General features: G+C 46.1%; 1 protein-coding gene across 2 annotated transcripts in view; it reads right to left on the reverse strand.

Moving 5' to 3' along the window:
- Positions 1–9,199: 9,199 nt before the first annotated feature.
- SLC35F3 (solute carrier family 35 member F3) overlaps positions 9,200–17,596 on the reverse strand; it is a gene marked incomplete at both ends in the record, with an annotated part of 294,306 nt that continues 285,909 nt past the window's right edge. For both annotated transcript variants that reach the window (XM_079698569.1, XM_079698570.1), the window contains 4 exons: positions 9,200–9,435; positions 12,096–12,185; positions 13,159–13,351; positions 15,413–15,538. In XM_079698569.1, the coding sequence (XP_079554695.1) occupies positions 9,200–9,435; positions 12,096–12,185; positions 13,159–13,351; positions 15,413–15,538 (645 nt within the window). The remainder of the gene's footprint in view (positions 9,436–12,095; positions 12,186–13,158; positions 13,352–15,412; positions 15,539–17,596) is intronic.

The following is a 17,596-nucleotide window of genomic DNA, read 5'->3' on the forward strand; positions in this document are numbered from 1 at the left end:
GTTTCCTCATCTGTAAAATGAGGATAATAATACCACTTACCTCAGTTGCTGTTTTTTGTTTTGTTTTGTTTTTTGGCTGCACCACTCAGCTTGCGGGATCTTAGTTCCCCGACCAGCGATTGAACCCGGGCCCTCAGCAGTGAATGCGCGGAGTCCTAACCACTGGATCTCCAGGGAATTCAACCTCAGTTACTGTAAGGATAAAATGAGTGTGTGTTTGTGTGTATGTATATAGTTTAAGTATATAAAATACACTGGTAGGGCTTCCCTGGTGGCGCAGTGGTTAAGAATCTGCCTGCCAATGCAGGGGACATGGGTTCGAGCCCTGGTCCAGGAAGACCCCACATGCCGTGGGGCAACTAAGCCCGTGTGCCACAACTACTGAGCCTGCGCTCTAGAGCCCGCGAGCCACAACTACTGAGCCCGCGTACCACATCTACTGAAGCCCACACACCTAGAGCCCGTGCTCTGCAACAAAAGAAGCCACCGCAATGAGAAGCCTGTGCACCGCAACGAAGAGTAGCCCCTGCTCGCTTCAACTAGAGAAAGCCCGCGTGCAGCAACGAAGACCCAGTGCAGCCAAAAATAAATAAAGAAAGAAATATTTCTTTAAAAAAAAAGAAACTCTCTTGTGGTGTGTAGAGGAGAGAAGACAGTATTAGCTATTATGATTATTTGCATATCTAAAGCTTGTTTTTCTGGCAAAAACAACCACCGCTATTAACAAATATGAACATAAAAGGCCATCACCACCAAGAACAGTTCAGTTAGCAATAACTATTTGGTCTTTCTTAGATGATGCTCTTTCACCCCATTAAAATTCAAAGCGTTTCTTTGATACAGACCAATGGGTTTCCATGGAAACCGGCTTTATTACCTAGGCAACTAAGGTCTCATGCTGGTACTGTTAGATTATTTAAAATTTTTCAGGAAATTCAGGTCTACTTAGCTTCTTGGCTAGGTTGAAACTCTATTTCATTATTCCCGTGTGCCAGACTTGAAACTTTCTAGTTAGCCTCAATAAACACAAACAATAATGAAGTTTCCAATTGATCTTGTGAATTCTACAATTCTTTATATTAACCAGGTAGATATTAAAGGAGTTACAGTTGACCAAAGGTTTTATGAAGGATCTATTTGATAAAATCCATACTTTCTTAGAAGATTGATTGAAGACCAATCAATTCAAGGTTGAGATTCAAGTTCTGGGATGGGAAAGATTTTGCAGTTTAAAAGAATGCACAGTAAACTTCAATAGCTTCATCTCAGAGGGCTGGTGAAAGGTTTAAAAAAGATAATGAGTGTAAATCATGTGTACTGAAATAAGCAATCAATAATATCTGCTCTTGAGAACTGTGGACTAGATGCTGCTATACGTGAGTGATACATGGTTGGATAAGCATAGCCCAAAGAATCTGAGTAATCAACCTGAAGGAAGGTCACTTTCAGAGTTGTGACTAGGGTTATAACTTTTATATATTTTGTAGTTGAATTAGAGAAGTGTAATCAAGGATGCTTATCAAACCTGCATAGGGTCTGGGGATGGAGGCGATAGCTCATAGTTTTAATGAAAGACTCAAGGATATCAACAGGTTGGGATGATGGGCTGACATAAAGAAGATTTAATCATGCTACTCTCTCGCTTAATTAGTTCTAGTGTCTTTCTATTGCTGACCAACAAATGCCCTGATATCCCAGCATGGCACTGAAGACCCTCACATTAGGACTTAGCCTGTCTTCTGGCTTTATCTCCTACCACTCCCTACAGATGCCCATCTCTTTATCTTAGCTATTTGCTGTTCCCAGATCTTGCCTCTAACATTCTGCCTCTCTTCCTGCTCTTCCAGTCATCTGAACTGCCCAGCCACCCACCTGTTTCTGAAAACCCTATTCATCCTATTAGGCCCAACTCAAAAAGTTATTTTCTTCATGAAGTAGTTCACAATCCCTCAGATCCAAACAGCACAAAGTCTGCCCCTGAGAGTCAGTCGTCTCACGCTGCCTTATAGCAGAGGTCCTGGCGACCTTGATCAGTCCTCTTACTAATTTCAAAGTTTCTTAAAGACAGGAGCTGGTTCAGTTATGCAGATTCCTTTTTTTTTTTTTTTTTTTTTTTGCGGTACGCGGGCCTCTCACTGCTGTGGCCTCTCCCATTGCAGAGCACAGGCTCCGGACGCACAGGCTCAGTGGCCACGGCTCACGGGCCCAGCTGCTCTGCGGCATGTGGGATCTTCCCGGACCGGGGCACGAACCCGTGTCCCCTGCATTGGCAGGCGGACTCTCAACCGCTGCGCCACCAGGGAAGTCCCAGATTCCATTTTTAAAGTATGGGACAAACAAATAAACGGTAAGTGTGAAATCCTGTTTGTGTCCAAAACAAAACAATTTCAGGGGAATAGGATGGAATGAACATCTAACTAAATCTTAGGGGTCTAGTTGACTGTAAGTAAAATAAGTACAATTACTGTGGGCACTAAAAGCTAATGTAAACATAGGCTGCACTCTCCAGATGAGTGAACAACTGTTGTGTTACGAGATGTGAGGCAATTATCATTCTATATGGCCTCTGATTATTGAATGCTTAGAGAATTGCTAGGTGGTGTGCTTATGGTGGGAAGGGCTTCACCTGCAGGTTGGTGAATGATCGTTTACCTTGCCAATAACAGCATATTCCTCACCCTGGGACCTGATTAAATCTCTCCACATTCTCAGCCCTACGGAGACGAAGAAGCTTGAATCCCATGTCTCTGGCCAACGGCTGGAATGGGGAAACACTGGCCAAAAAGGAATGGGTTTATCTTATGGTGGGAAATAAGGGACAGGCTGAGAATCATGAATCAGCATGGGAGCCCAAGAAGGATGACCACTGCGGGAGGTAGGCTGAAAACCTGCGTGTCAAGCCAAGAGCCGTGAGGGAAGTGACCACTGGAGAAAGGGGAGGGGCAGCCGGCAGCCTGCAGAGTGGAGCAGCCCTTTCGCTGAAGGATCAGAGGGTCGGATGGGAGAGGCGTCTATGTCTGGGCAGTTTGTGCTTCTGTAATCATTTCTGTTTTGGTCCACCTCATTACTTCTTAGAGTATTTTGAAAGAGTAAGGAAAGCCCTTCTGGTTTCCAGCTCTGCATGTAGGGAGCTTAGAATTTGCCACTCCATCCTAACAAGTAAAAAGCTGAATAGACTAAAAAATCAACTCTTCTAGGACAGAGGGCAAACCACTGCGCCCAAGACTGGAGAGACAGACAGATGAACACAGAGAAAACTTATCAGAGCAGAGACAAACAAACAGAAACTACGTGGGAACCAGTGCCAAGATAGGAAAGCCAGAACTGTAATTGACAAATGCTGGAGGCTCAGTGTGGAGGACTCTGAGAGTTAAAAATTCCAGGGGGGCCCGGTCATAGGGGGCCTCCACAATTGTGAAACTTACCTCCATGAGCTCAACCAGGTTCCCACAGTAAATATCGGAGAAAAATTCCCTCATGCTTCTAGCAGGGGGAGGGGAAAAGGAGCCATTTTGAAATATGCTGGAGCACTCTTTTTCTTAACAAAGCCTTCCATCAGGAGAAACTAGTTAACCAGAGCCGAACCTGCTGGGGGTATTATCAGACCCTAAGAGACCTGGGGAAAGGAAATACCCAACTCCAGACAGCAGCAGCCTTCCACGTGGGAAAAGGGAAATACCCAACTCTAGCCCACTCTAGCCATCCTCTCCCACCTAAGAGAGGAAGAAAAAAGTAAGACTCATTTGAGAAGCCTACAGTCCAGAGCACAGGCTCACTGAAAGAGACATAATCATAGGACTATAGAATGGTTCCCCTCCCCTTATACCTTACCACGTTACTAAATACCTATTTATAGCAGTTCCTTTTAGCTGGTACAGCATGTCCGGTTATCAAGAAAAAAATTACAAAGCATACCAAAAGGCAAAAAAAACATAACTTGAAGAGACAGAGCAAGCGTCAGAAGCAGGCATAACAGGGATGTTGGAATTTTCAGATTGGGAATTTATTACAACTATAATTCATGTGTTAAGGGGTAAAAGAGACAGCAGGCAAGAACAGATGGGCAATGTAAGCAGGGAGAGATGGAAATCCTAAGAAAGAACCAAAAAGAAATGCTAGAGATAAAAAACACTGTCATAGAAATGAAGAATGCCTTTGATGGGCTTCTTAGTAGACTAGATACAGTTGAGGAGAGAATCTCTGAGCTGGAGGATGTATCAATAGAAACCTCCCTAACTGAAAAGCAAAGAAACAAAGACTGGAAAAACAGAATAGAATATGCAAGGACAGTGAGACAACCCTTACAGGTAACACACCCAAAATGGGAATACCCAGAAGGAGAAGAAAGGGAGAAAGAAACAGAAGAAATATTTGAAACAATAATGGCTGATAATTTCTACCAAATTAATGTCAGACACCAAAACACAACTCCAGGAAGCTCAGGGAACACGATAATATAAATAAATGCAAAAACAAAACCAAAATGACTCAGGCATATCATTTTCAAACTACAGAAAATCAAAGATAGGGAAAAAATCCTGAAAGAATCCTGTATCTACAGAGAAACAAAGATAAGAATTACAGGTGGCTTCTGCTCAGAAACCAGGCAGGCAACAGAAGGAGTGAAATGGACTTCCCTGGTGGCACAGTGGTTAGGAATCCACCTGCCAATGCAGGGAACATGGGTTCGAGCCCCGGTCTGGGAAGATCCCACATGCCGTAGAGCAACTAAGCCCGTGCACCACAACTACTGAGCTTGTGCTCTAGAGCCTGCGAGACACAACTACTGAGCCCGCATGCCACAACTACTGAAGCCCGCGCGCCTAGAGCCTGTGCTCTGCAACAAGAGAAGCCACCACAATAAGAAGCCCGTGCACCACAATGAAGAGTAGCCCCCACTCGCCGCAACTAGAGAAAGCCCACACGCAGCAACAAATACACAATGCAACCATAAAATAAGAATAAATAAATAAATAAATTAATTAATTTTAAAAAAAGGAGTGAAACATTTAAAGTGTTGAGAACCCCCACCAATCTAGAATTCCTTATCCCACAAAATTATCCTTCAAAAATGGAGAAATAAACAAACAAAACTCAAGGAAATTTGTTGCCAGTAGACCTGCCTTGCAAGCAATGTTTAAACAAATTCTTTAGAGAGAATAAAAAATAGGTCAGAAACTTGGATCTACATAAAGAAAGGAAGAGCTTTGAAAAAGGAGTAAGTAAAGGTAAAATTAAAACTTTTATTTTTCTTATTTCTAACTGACTTAGTGGATAACAGTTTATTAAGAATGATAATAGCAACAATGTATGCGATTATGTATGCTTATGCATCTTTTTCATATGTGTGTATATGTATGCTTATATATAAATAAAATGAATGACAGCAATGATAACAAGGGATGGGGGAAATTAGGATTATTTTGTTATTATAAGGTACTCACAGTACACATGACATGGCATAGTGTTATTTGGATTAGTTGTAAATGTATATTGCAAACTCTAGGGCAACCACTAACAACAGTTAAAAAAAATAAGTATAATTTATATGCTAAGAAAGGAGAGAAAATAGAATCATATAAAGTGCTCAATATTAAAACCACAAAAGACAGAAAAAGAGTGAAAGACAAAAATAAGAACAAAGAACAAGAGCAGCTGCATAGTAGAAGAGACATGAGCATCCCCTTCAGCTGAGCCCTGCACCAGCCTGGCAGCCAGCCCAGGCAGACCCTCACCTGCAGCCGGGGCACTCAGCTGAGCCAGGCCTGTCAGCCACAGTGCAATCCCTGCAGACCCATGAGCCTAGGCACACACATGCGTGTTTAAGCCACTGAGTTCCAGGTGGACTTTTAATGTGGTATCATTGTGGCACTATCTGACTAAGAAAAGGAGCCTAGCTGCCCTGTGTCACATTCTCTCAGGGGTGTAAGGGGTGACTTAGTGGCCGGTCACTGAAGCGAATTCTAAGTAACCGGCTCCATGAGCTCAGTGGATGGCGGATGGCTCTTTCCAGGTTCTGACTTTGAATTTCAAAAAGGCCTTTCTGGAAATGATGTGCTTTGCCTAGAAAAAGTGGCTCCATAGTGTTTTCCAGTGACCGAGGTAGTGAGCTAATAGCTATAGACACGTACCCAGAGCACATCTAAGGAATCTTTTCTGCTTCCCCACTCCCGGGGGTGCTCAGAGGCCTGGTGTAGACTGGACAGAAACTGCAAGCCACTGAATATAATGACTACTGCTTTTTCTTGCTGTTGCTGTACAGCTAGAACTGTATTAAATATTGGATTTAATTAATAGAACCTCAAAAGTAATGCACTAAAGCAAAACATCATAGATACTGAAGAAATCACTTTAGTTTCTAGTTGTTAGTATTAATTGTTTAGAACAATTCCCAGATTCATACACGAGAGTGACAGACTACTACAGATGAAAGAGTAAATATGTTCTTTAGTATACACAGAATTTTTAGAATCGATTTCTTCATCATAAGTGAAGTATAAAATAACCTGGCAACAGCCTAAAAGAGTCTTAGGATTCCCTATGGTTGAATTGTTTGGAAACATGTAGTGTTTCCTGCAAACATCTATTATTAATTCTAATGTTAATAAAATCGTGTAGTATACACTTACGAGTTCCCATAAAAGTTAAAAGAGTTTCTATTTTTAGTTGACTTTTCCGCTTGCTGACTTTTCATCAGAAATCCACACGGAACTCTCTCTGCCAGACCTTGGCTGGGGAACTGAAGTGCCCTCCTTATTGATTCTTTGCTTGCTTGATTGATCTGGTCACTCTGTTGAAAGCAGCCGCTCTTTTTTTTTTTTTTTTTTTTTTTGCGGTACACGGGCCTCTCACTGTTGTGGCCTCTCCCGTTGCGGAGCACAGGCTCCGGACGCGCAGGCTCAGCGGCCATGGCTCACGGGCCCGGGATCTTCCCGGACCAGGGCACGAACCCGTGTCCCCTGCATCGGCAGGGGGACTCTCAACCACTGCGCCACCAGGGAAGCTCTTCATAGTCTTTTATGCCCATAGGAGAAGAAGGTAAATCTGCTCTCGTGTAGGGTTTCCCAATTTTTCAGGTTATGGCTTACAAAGGAAATATTTGTTTGGCACCTTGGGGTAACTCGAGAGGTTGGGAGCCCAGACAGTCGTGGAGGTGAGGGGCTCAGGCTCCACTATGGGGCTCCCGGCATACGCAGGAGAGATGGGCAGGGGAGCCCTTTGATCTGGACAACTACACTCCCCAGGTTACAACCCCACGTAGCAAGTGGTGCATGGTGTGCAGATGCTCTAGGGATAGGTGGCGGGGCAAAGTGTCCTAAAGAGGCTGTCATCTCCTCTCCATTCACACGCCCTCTTAGAGAACCCAGCCCTTTGTGGCCAGGGCATGAGAGACACTGGACCTCAGAGCGCCTGGCCACAGCTGCCTGGAACAGTGACATACACGTTACATCAAATTCCCTCTAGAGCCAGAACAGGTCAGGGCACCTAAGGCAGAAGTCAGGTGTGGGGGCTGAGCTGGAAGACCAGGTCAGTTTAGGGACTGAGGCTGCCACTCTGAGGCCCGAGTGTAAGGGAGCCAGGGAACTGGGCTGCACAGGAAAGGGCTGCAACCCCAGAGCTGCACGGAGGGCGGCATCCAAGGAGAGGAGACAGGACAGGGTAGGAGGACGGGAGGGGAACGCTGTCCGGAGACCTTTCCTTCGAGGCTGTCTCTGTGTCCTGCATTTCTCTTTTGTGAAAGTCAACTCTGTCTGCAATAAGAACTTTCTTCCCTTGAGACAGCTGAATGGCTTTCTGTGCCTTGAAGGTTCAGGAGAGTGGGGCTCGCTGGGAGAAAAGTATAAGGTGAGGAAGCCGGAAAGTCAGATCTAGCCTAGTGGGAAAGGAACAGAGTTGCCACCAAGACAGCACCAAATGCTTCTTTTTTAAATCGTTTATTAATCTGTTTGGTTAAACAGGTAATGGAAACTGAGAATAATAATTTGCTTAAAAAGTTCAGGTCACGAATGCCCTTTCCCCTAGGAAACGAAAGACTCCATGGTTACAGAGCACACCACTGGGTTATGACACCGTTTCAAAATAAGGTTTCCGATTCGTTATGTAACAATGTAAACTTCAAAAATAGTAAACTCTAACCCCCTTGTCCCTCTTTACAGATCTATCACAGATAGAATTTTCTGGCAGACCTAAATTATGGAAGTAAACAGCCTGGTGCTTAAAAGTTTCATAAAAAGGTTTGCAGATTCAGTAAATCTTGCAGTCTTGGTCAGGAAGTAAAAGCAACCAGTGATTCATCTTCTGCGGAGTCTACCTTATATGCACACCGTGACCCGTGTTCTACTACACTGGTCATCAGCTTTGCCACTTTTGTACACACACACACACACACACACACACACACACACACACAATGTATAGTCTTTTATTTGTTTCTAAAGATTTCTACATCTAAATGATAAGACGGCACCAGTGACCTATAATGTCACCTCACTTCACATAGGTAAAGACAAAAATTCTGTAGAAGGCACTGTAATTTCTCTTCCATGATCTTACACAGACACGTGAGAGCAAGCCAGCTGGGGCTGGGACTTAACCTTCCCTTTCTGTTACCTGGCTCGGGCCTGCCCTCCTCCGATCGCCACCCCCAGTTAGCCACAGTCAATGGTTTTCCATGTCCATTATCCTTTTCTGCTCTGGCTCTTCACATCCCATCAACCCATCCATCCAACAATCCGTTTATCCAAATTAACTCAGAGTGATCTTTTGGTTCATTGAAATCCCTTAAAATTAAGAGTACAGCTCTGGTATAAAACAAAGTATGATCTACCATAGCTGAAAAATAATCACAGTGTGCAATGTAATTTTCAGTTGGGAAGAGTCAAAACATCTGCCCTGCCTTGTCAAGAACATCTGTCATCCCAAACAATCTAGGCAAGGATCATTTTATGCTGCTTTACATTCATTGAAAAAGAGCGGAGAGGTTCTTTTCTCTCCCGTATTTAATTGGTACCCTTAAGTGAAAGGTCTGATGTGAAAAAAAGTGCAAGCAAGTTGGACATGCCAATAAATACCATATAACTTACCGCAGATTACCAAAACTGTACAGGTATGTACACCTCACCAAACCGAGGTTCCCTCTGCGGGGAAGAGATTCCAAATCACCCACGTGAGCGTCACCACAGAGTTCTCGGGCGGACCATCAGCGGGCGAAGGAGGGCCGGGCCCTTCCACCCTTGTTCTGAGGTCCTGAGCCCAGGTCCGTGCCGCCCTCCGCCGCCTCCTCCTTTTTCCTCACTTTCAGGCGGGTGAGCAGCTTCATCAACCAGACGTCCCATTCCTCGGGCAGAAGCAGGAGGAGGAAGCCCAGGCCGATGATGACCATGGCGATGACCCGGACCCCGTTGAAGACGATCTTACTGGTGTAGCGATCAACAACTGCAGGGGATGGAAAGTGTGGGTTACCGGGGGGCAATCGTGCCAGGCCATCAGGAGGGGGTGGGGGCCCAGCCAGGCCAGGGCCTGGCTGGGCGCCCCCTTCCACGGGGCCGGAGCTGTTCTCCCTTGACCAGGCGGGCAGGGGCTGCCTCCCAGAAATCCCCCGTTAACTTTACAAACCCTGTCTGCTGCGAGGCCTTGCGCTGTGTTTCACTTTCCCCAATTGACCTGGTACCTTAGTTCCCACATTGATTTGTGCGAGAGACAAAACGAAACACCAGGGGCAGTTGGAGATGTGCATGTGTATTAATATATACATCCACCAAAGTTAATCGTGGGCACCTCCGGCTTGGCAGGATAATTAAAACATTACTGCTTTCTTTATATTCTTGGCACTTTTCACATTTTCTACAGTGACATACTTTATTTTTATAGTTTAAGAGCATTATATATATAATATACGTTCTGAAGACCAAACTTGACCTGGTTCTTTGAAGATAATAAATACAAACTTTTGTTCCACCCCAGGATATTATTAGTGTGAGGCTCTAATGCCACCTGTGTCACCACAGATTATGAAAGTTTATTAAAGGCCCAAGAAGCTCATTCCTGACCCACATCAGGTGAGGGAACAAAATGAGAACAGGATTCATGTCAGTTCGTACAAATCGAGATCATCATTCTCTTCATAACTAAAGATCAAAAGTGTTTCAAATGTTGGTTTTCTTTTCTTTTCTTTTTTTGCTTTCTTTTTCTCTTTTCCTAACTAAACCAAACAAAGAAAATTTGGGGCCTGCCTCTCCACAAGGGAGAAGTAGATTGCTTTTTTTAAACGCATTTTGTGAAAGAGGGTTTTCTGACTTGCATGTGCAGCTTCTGAAGCCTGATGTGCTGGACTGCTGTTCCCCCCCAGCTCGCCCGCCGCATGAGGGGGCTGCTCTGTCATCCCCCCTCACGTTCCTCCACATCCTCCTGCCCCGCCCCCTACCCTTGCACCTGACTCTCACCTCCGTCTGGAGGGTGGGTAGAGAGGTAAAAGTTAAACCTGAAAAAAGCACTTTGTTAGTAGCCCTTTTGTGGAATGAAAGTGCCACTTTTATCTCACTCTAATTCAGAAGCAGTTTGATTTTTAATATTGGCAGCATGGCCTGTTAATTCACAGATGGGGAGAGTTAATTAGCAAGCTATACAAGCTGCACTAGAGAGGGCGTCAGGGAAAGTCAGAAAGCCCAGCAAGGGCTCTGCTCTGACAGTCAGGTAACAGCCGATTCCTCGGCTTCTCTCCTCCCCTGGAGAACTGAGGGTAATTCCTTCCCCTGACACGGACCCTCTTACGTTGCAGGTAAGTAGTAAGAGAATTCTGGTTAACCTCTCACACACCCGGCTGTATGATATGGTCAAAGTAGCTTCTATACCAGGGCCGCCTGGAATATACTCCTTGAAATAAGAACACTGTGGGACTATAAAGACACACCAAGATGCAGCGGGGGTAAGTTGATGCGTTATTTTTCAGAAGCCTGTAGTGTTTGGAAACTGACAAGCTGGACCACTTTTTTACCAGTTTTCCAGGAGCTCAGGGGCTTTCCTGCCTTTGGAAGTTCTGCCTCATAGGTCATCTCATGTGGTTCTCGTATCAACCAAGGTGATGACGTGGGGACGACCTTCACTTTTAGGGGACAAGCAAAGGCCCGGAGAGGTGATGCGTGGGGACCGCCATCCTCCCTCTGGGCAGGGATGGTGCTGGGCCCAAGGAGTCTGGGGCCAGGGTGAGGCATATACAGAACGTGTGGAATGGGACAGCAGGAAGAGATTTAGGAAGTTGCGTGCGGCTTTGCCTATGCTTCAGGCTTACTAACACCAGACTGAGCAGGATAAGGGGTTGCCATCCCCTGGGGGCCTAATCCTCTAATGGCCCAGAAGCAGTAGGGTTGGGAGATGGCTTTGGCGGAAGCTGCGCGAAACCCAAGGGGGTGAATGCTCTGAGGAGAAGTGATTCACAAACAGGTTCTACAGGGAGGGCGGGTGTGAGGCGCGGGGCGGTGAGTGGGGGGGCATTCTGGGAGGAAAATCCGAAATTCATAGCAGAAGGAGCCAGGAAAAGGAAGGAGGTGAGGGGCAGGTGATGGCAGGCTTTGGAAGAGCTGCCAGCTGAGTGTGTCGGCGAGTCCCCAGTGAAAGAAAGAGCCAGGTCCTGAGCAGCTGGGGGAAGGGTTATCTTCTGGGACTTGGGAACAGTGTTTACGCTTCTGCAGTTTGCAGACATGCCTCTACCTCAGGCCTGCCATAACCTGAGCTAGCGGTCTCTTCTGGAAAGCCACTTAACAAAAATTAAAAATTTCCTCTGCTACATATTTGTCTATACTTATCAATAGTATTCATGTCATGCATCTGATCCCCACACCAGTTTGAATGGAGATGGCTTTAGACTTTCTGTATCTTGGTGTGGTATGTGAAAATCAAGCCGCCCTGGAGAAAATATTGCATGTGTCACAAACATCAATGTTTTACTGAAGTGCTTTCTTTCTACAGAGAAGGTTAAACATGCCTGCTATACCAGACACAGCCAGAATATACGTGAGTATGTGTGTGCACATGCATGTTTGTGTGTGTTTGCGTGTGTGTGTGTTTACAAGCAGATACAGAAAGCCATATAGGTTTACCTGCATTCACAGGTACACTGAGGACGATTCCAAGAGACATCAGAGTTGGATATGTAACAGCAATTCCAAAATTTAATACAATATTGAATGCTGAAATACAGAATTAAAAAAAACAGGTGTTATTCACGACTGGCCCTGGACTTTCCCCTGGTCCGTCGGACCCCAGCTTCTCTGATGAGGCTGGAGTGGTAGGTGTTTTGCCCTTTACTCTGACTCAGTGAATTCCAGGTTCCTGCAAGGGCTCCAGAACTGCGGGATTAGGGCCAAACATCCTGCTGACTCAGCTCTCCCCTCTTCCCTGAGCTTTGAAGAAGGGAAAAGAAATTTGGCAAAGGTAACCAGCGAGCAGGCACTAGAAAAGAGGATTGGGGCCCTCCTATGTATCCTACTAACTTTGCTTTTCTCTGTTGCTGGCAATGATTCTGGGAAGACTATGAATAGGAGCTTTGGAATGTATGTTTTTATTTTTATTTTTATTTAGTTTTTTTCTTTTTGAATTTTTTTTATTGTGGTAAAATACATATAGCATAAATTTTATTATCCTAATCATTTTTAAGTGTTATGTACAGTTTTTGATGGAAATGGGATGAGGCACCTCCTTGGTTGCTTTCCTGCTTAGGACCAGCCTTATATCAACTAATGGTGATGATGACACTAATTTAATGGTAATTGGTAGTATTTACTGAACATTACCAGGCAGGTTCTAAGAGCTCTCTGCATGCACTAATTTACTAACTTCTTACCAGCCCTATATAAGGAATGTATTATTATTAGTAGATACCACGCAGCATACAGGGCTACTAGTTCACTATTCAGAGCACCAAATGACCATGGCCAGTACTACAGCGACTGTGGTCCTGGAATTAGAATCCAGTGTCATCATTTCAAAGGCTTTCCTTTTCACGACACAATGACCTAGAAAAGCACGAGGAACTTAAGGATAATAACAGACTCGTTTTTCTCCTTCAGGACATGGGTTTCCAAAGACTCCCCTTGAGCTGCCCGGATGCCGCTCTGTCAGTCCCTGCTTCCTGGTGATTCTGACAGGGTGATCGCCACTTACTCAATAAGAGGAGTGAAAATCCACAAAGGTTTCCCCATGGGATGTCATCGAAAGAGCTCCAGTATTCCACTTTGGTAAAGTAGAGGATGACAGGAATACAGGTGATGAAGAGGATGTTAAACACACCCAAAATGGACAGAAATAAGGCGGCTTCTCCAAACTTAGCACTGCCCAGGAGGAGCTTGAACAGGACCTGATGGAGAGAGCAGAGGAGGAGGGGTGATGGCTCACCTAAGACTCCAACTTGCCACGGAGAAGCAAGTGCACTTGGTAAGCTGGGGCTGGACCACGGGACCAACGGCCATGTGACAGGTGAATTCTACCTCATATGGCCTTCAGTGAAGGGCGGTGGGCTTTACCTATGCCCAGTAGCAACACGATGGAGAGTTACTCTCCAGGTACACAGAGAGCAACTTCAGAAACCATAGGTTGTCACACTAGGCTTGATTTCTCTGTGCTGTATTCACGACACCACATCCCCGCTTCAGAGCACTGAAGATGAGGAAGCCACATAAATTAGAAGCCACATAAATTAGAAGCCACTTAAATTAGAAGTATCTGCCATGATTACACATTCCTCTCGGGGACCCCTAACATTAATCTCTGACCTTGAACAACACAGTTTGAAAACCACTTCCCCCAAGCAAAAGGGCTTTGGCTGCAAAGACATTTCCTATAAATCAAAGGGAGAGTGCTCATAACACTCACAGATCTCTGCTCCAGCTCACCACCCCTGTTCCAGACACGGCATGGGTTTTAGCGGAACACACCCGACTTGGTTTCATGCACCTGTTCCTGTTTGTACATATCTGAGATGCATGAAAAGCCAGGAGAGGGACAAAGGTGACTGGAGAGGCCGGGAAGCTGAGCTCCCAGAGGCAGTAGGCCCCCGTCCAGCCCCCATGTTTACTGAACCGTCCACAGTTACGGACCTGATGGTCCAAGTTCAGTCTCTGCCTTGCTGTCCTTCCTACTTTCCTCCTTCCTCCTCTTCCAGCCATTTCACATCTCTTTCAGGTATCTCTGGGCATTTCTGGGCAGGAAGCACGGAAAGGGAAATACAGTCAATTGCTTTCACCCTTCCACCGACTGGCCTCTCTGGATAAAGATCAGGCAGTGGAGGAGATGGAAACGTAAGTCTAAATCAGAATATTTGTGTTCATCGTGGATTGCGTTTCTATCCGCTCTCGGCTTCCCATTAGCATGTAGCTCATTGGAGAGAGCAGAGTGTGGCCTCTCAATATTTTCTGCATTTGGACCATGGCTCTGGAGTCCCAGAATGGGGCTAGACTATCACATCCTCTGAGGGAGATGTGTCCCAGAGGAGGAAGATGGCCCGTGTGTGGTGGGGCAGTGTGGGCAGGGGGCTGACGAAAGGTAAGATGGTACAGATGTTTCACTCTCCAAAAGTGTCTTCCTCCCAGTGCTGGAAAAAAGTTCCTTAGAACTTTCTACAATGCTTTATGTTCTCTGTCCAACCGTCTGGATCCACAAAGGGCCAGTAAGTCTCGAAGCTAAAATCTCATTTCTCACTGAATCCTCCAGTTCAGTTTACCAACCTGGAGACCACAAAATATTTGCATTCTTGACTTCGGATCCAAAGAGAAGGGCAAGTGAGGGGAGAGAGTGGCTGAGAGGCATAATGGAGCCGGGGAGAGAGTGAGGGGATAAACATTGTTCTCTCGAGACTTGCAGCTGGCCATGCCTTCCAACAGTTCCCAACATTTTGTCAAAAATATTTTATAATTCCCCATATGATAGTAGTTGTGCTTTTATTCATTCAGTCTACAGGCAACGCCTGAAATGCATATGGACTCATGTTGAATACGGGTGGCCTCAAAAACCATGTGATACAAGATTTCAAAGCTGTACCAGATACTCAAATTTTCATGTCCAATCTGGTAGGAAAGTATCTGACCAAACACTGAGCCAGCCAGTTGGGGCCCTGGATCCTTCTCCAGTCCTTGCCGGACCAGGAAGTCACCAATCGGACTCAGCCAATCCATGGTTCCACCCGTTTTATCACAAATGCTGCAAATGTACAGCCATTGATGGAAAGGTCTAGAAAGCCAGGGCTAAGAGCTGCTGTGTGTCTCAGCACTGCAAAGCTTCGTGTGCCCGGTGCTCCTGGGAAACAATGGCTCATCTTCAAGCCCAGGCTCCATCAAAGCTTCCCCCAAAGCAACGGGCCAGCCACGCCGAGGCCTGCCCTTCCCTCCCAGGCAGGCCCAGAGAGCCTGCTCCCCGCGTCTACCTTGTAGAGGGCGGACATGGATGCCGAGCCCACCACCAGGGCTATGCCGATGACAGAGTGGCTGTGGAAGCCATCCGCGTAGGTCATCATCACGATCCCAGCGATGGCGAGGATGGCAGCCACGATCTGGATGGAAGGAAGACACGGTGGTCAGGGCAGCGGTGAGGAATCAGAGGGGCCCCCTAAGTGCCAAGGGGTAGGCATGTTCATAGAGGTGCGATGACGGAGAGGCTCCTTTTCAGTCCTTCTTTGGGGACCAAGCAAAGGCTGCTCTCCTGTCTAAATATTTGCCCCTGCTCGCAAGGGGGCACTCGGCAAAGCCTGGCACGACCCAGGAACTGGAAACTGTTGGCAGCAAGGAGTGACACCGTGGCTCGGCATCACGTGGGAGGGGGGCGGCCACGTGATTCCTGGGCACCCGAGAGGAGGCGGTCATAATCCCAACGACAGGCTATTTGGTTGTGACAAGGCCTGGTCGTGACCACCTCTTAGTTCCCTCGCAACCTTCCATAAGCACCTCATAGGGTCCTGCTTTTATGTATCTCATGTCTCAACAGAGAAGGCACAGTGACAACCACAGGCCTTGGCCCCATTTTACACGCCAGCAGTAGGACCTCTGAGGGAGCGTGTGTCACGGGCCAGTCAGGGCTACAAACAGTGTCCTAATCCTGGCGCTGCAGTTCCTTTCCTTGGCTGCTGCAGGGCCTGACCTCCACGGCCCACCACCTCCAATCCTGTTCTTCTCAGGTGGAGCGGACGCTCCAGGGACACATACACATTCCTGCTGTGCAAAGTCAAACTGTCAGAGTGCGCAGGAGATCAACTAACTTGGGATAACACTTTGCAAAGGAGAAATGCATTAGCACCCAGAATAAGCGCAAGTTCTAATCAGAGGTGATCGTGGAACTGCAGAGACGTTGCCGGGTGGCAAGCGCTAAGGGTCCGCTGTAGCCAGAACCCGGGGAGGGCGGAACAAACGTGTGCAGCACAAGTTTTGATCACTGGATCTACTGGGAGTTTCTCTCTCTTACGGATTTGCTCAAAATTCCCTCCGCTTTCTGTAGCAGTATCGAGTAGCTGACATTTACTGAGTGGTCACGGGATACATGTTTCTGTGTATCTTCTAATTTAATCCTCAAACTAGGTAGACATTATCATTCATTTCATTTTATAGGCATGGACACTTAGGCTCAGAGAGGTTCAGCAACTTGCCCAAAGTCACAGAGCTGCTGTGTGGCAGAGCAGGGACACACATTTCAGGTCTTATTGCAAAGTCAGTGTTCATATATATATATATATATATATATATATATATATATAAACAGAAAGTAGGATTCACATAATAAGCCACTGCCAATTCTACTCTGAGATCTAAAGTGAGGTTTCCTGCATGGTTGAAGCACGCCATGTTTAGGTTAGTGAGAGGTAAAGTGGTTGGGTCTCAGCAGCTTGAGCTGTGCATTCCTCATGCAGTATTTTCATATAAAGACACATACACCCGCACACAGAGGCCCTTGAGAGAGCAGGAGATCATCATTTCCTAGAGAAGTGCCATCCCTGCTCTGTCTACTTGCTCTTTCTGGTTTAGTGATTCACCTTTGTCTCTCATTACCACATAATGCACATATTTTATATTCAAATGCTACACGTACTGTGTATGACTCTTCATTAAGAGAAAGAAACAGAGGCACAAGACAATAAGTGACTTTTTTCCCTCCAGGAGAATAAGGGGCTAATGAAAAAGCAGACAGGGCAAGGGGTGTGGGTTCTGCTCCAGAGGACACGCACGGTGCAAAGATGCTGCACCCAGCAGTTGGACCGGGCTAGGCAGCCAGGTAAACAGAGAGAGGGAACTAATTAGAAAAAGAAGGGAAGGAGAGAGAGAGAGGGAAGAAGACAGCTACGTTTCAGATGATGTGGCGCATCTCCAAAGGTACTTGAGTCTTTCCAAACATAAAGATGAAGTTCGAGGGAATGAAGGAGAACAAGGGTTATTTTTCCATGAAGATTTACAGGCAGATTTTGGATCTCCTTACTCTCTTTTCTCTATTGATTAAATCACAAACAGCTAAAAGCTTCCGCCTGAGCTGTGCTGTGCAGAAGAGCTGAGGGAAGAGGCAAGAAATAGAGAGCGTGGGCGGCCACCGGCTTCCTGGCCAACATTTGCCAAGTCCAGGCCGGTGG

Source organism: Hyperoodon ampullatus (assembly GCF_949752795.1).
Source record: "Hyperoodon ampullatus genome assembly, chromosome: 1".
Taxonomy (NCBI): Eukaryota; Metazoa; Chordata; class Mammalia; order Artiodactyla; family Ziphiidae; genus Hyperoodon; species Hyperoodon ampullatus.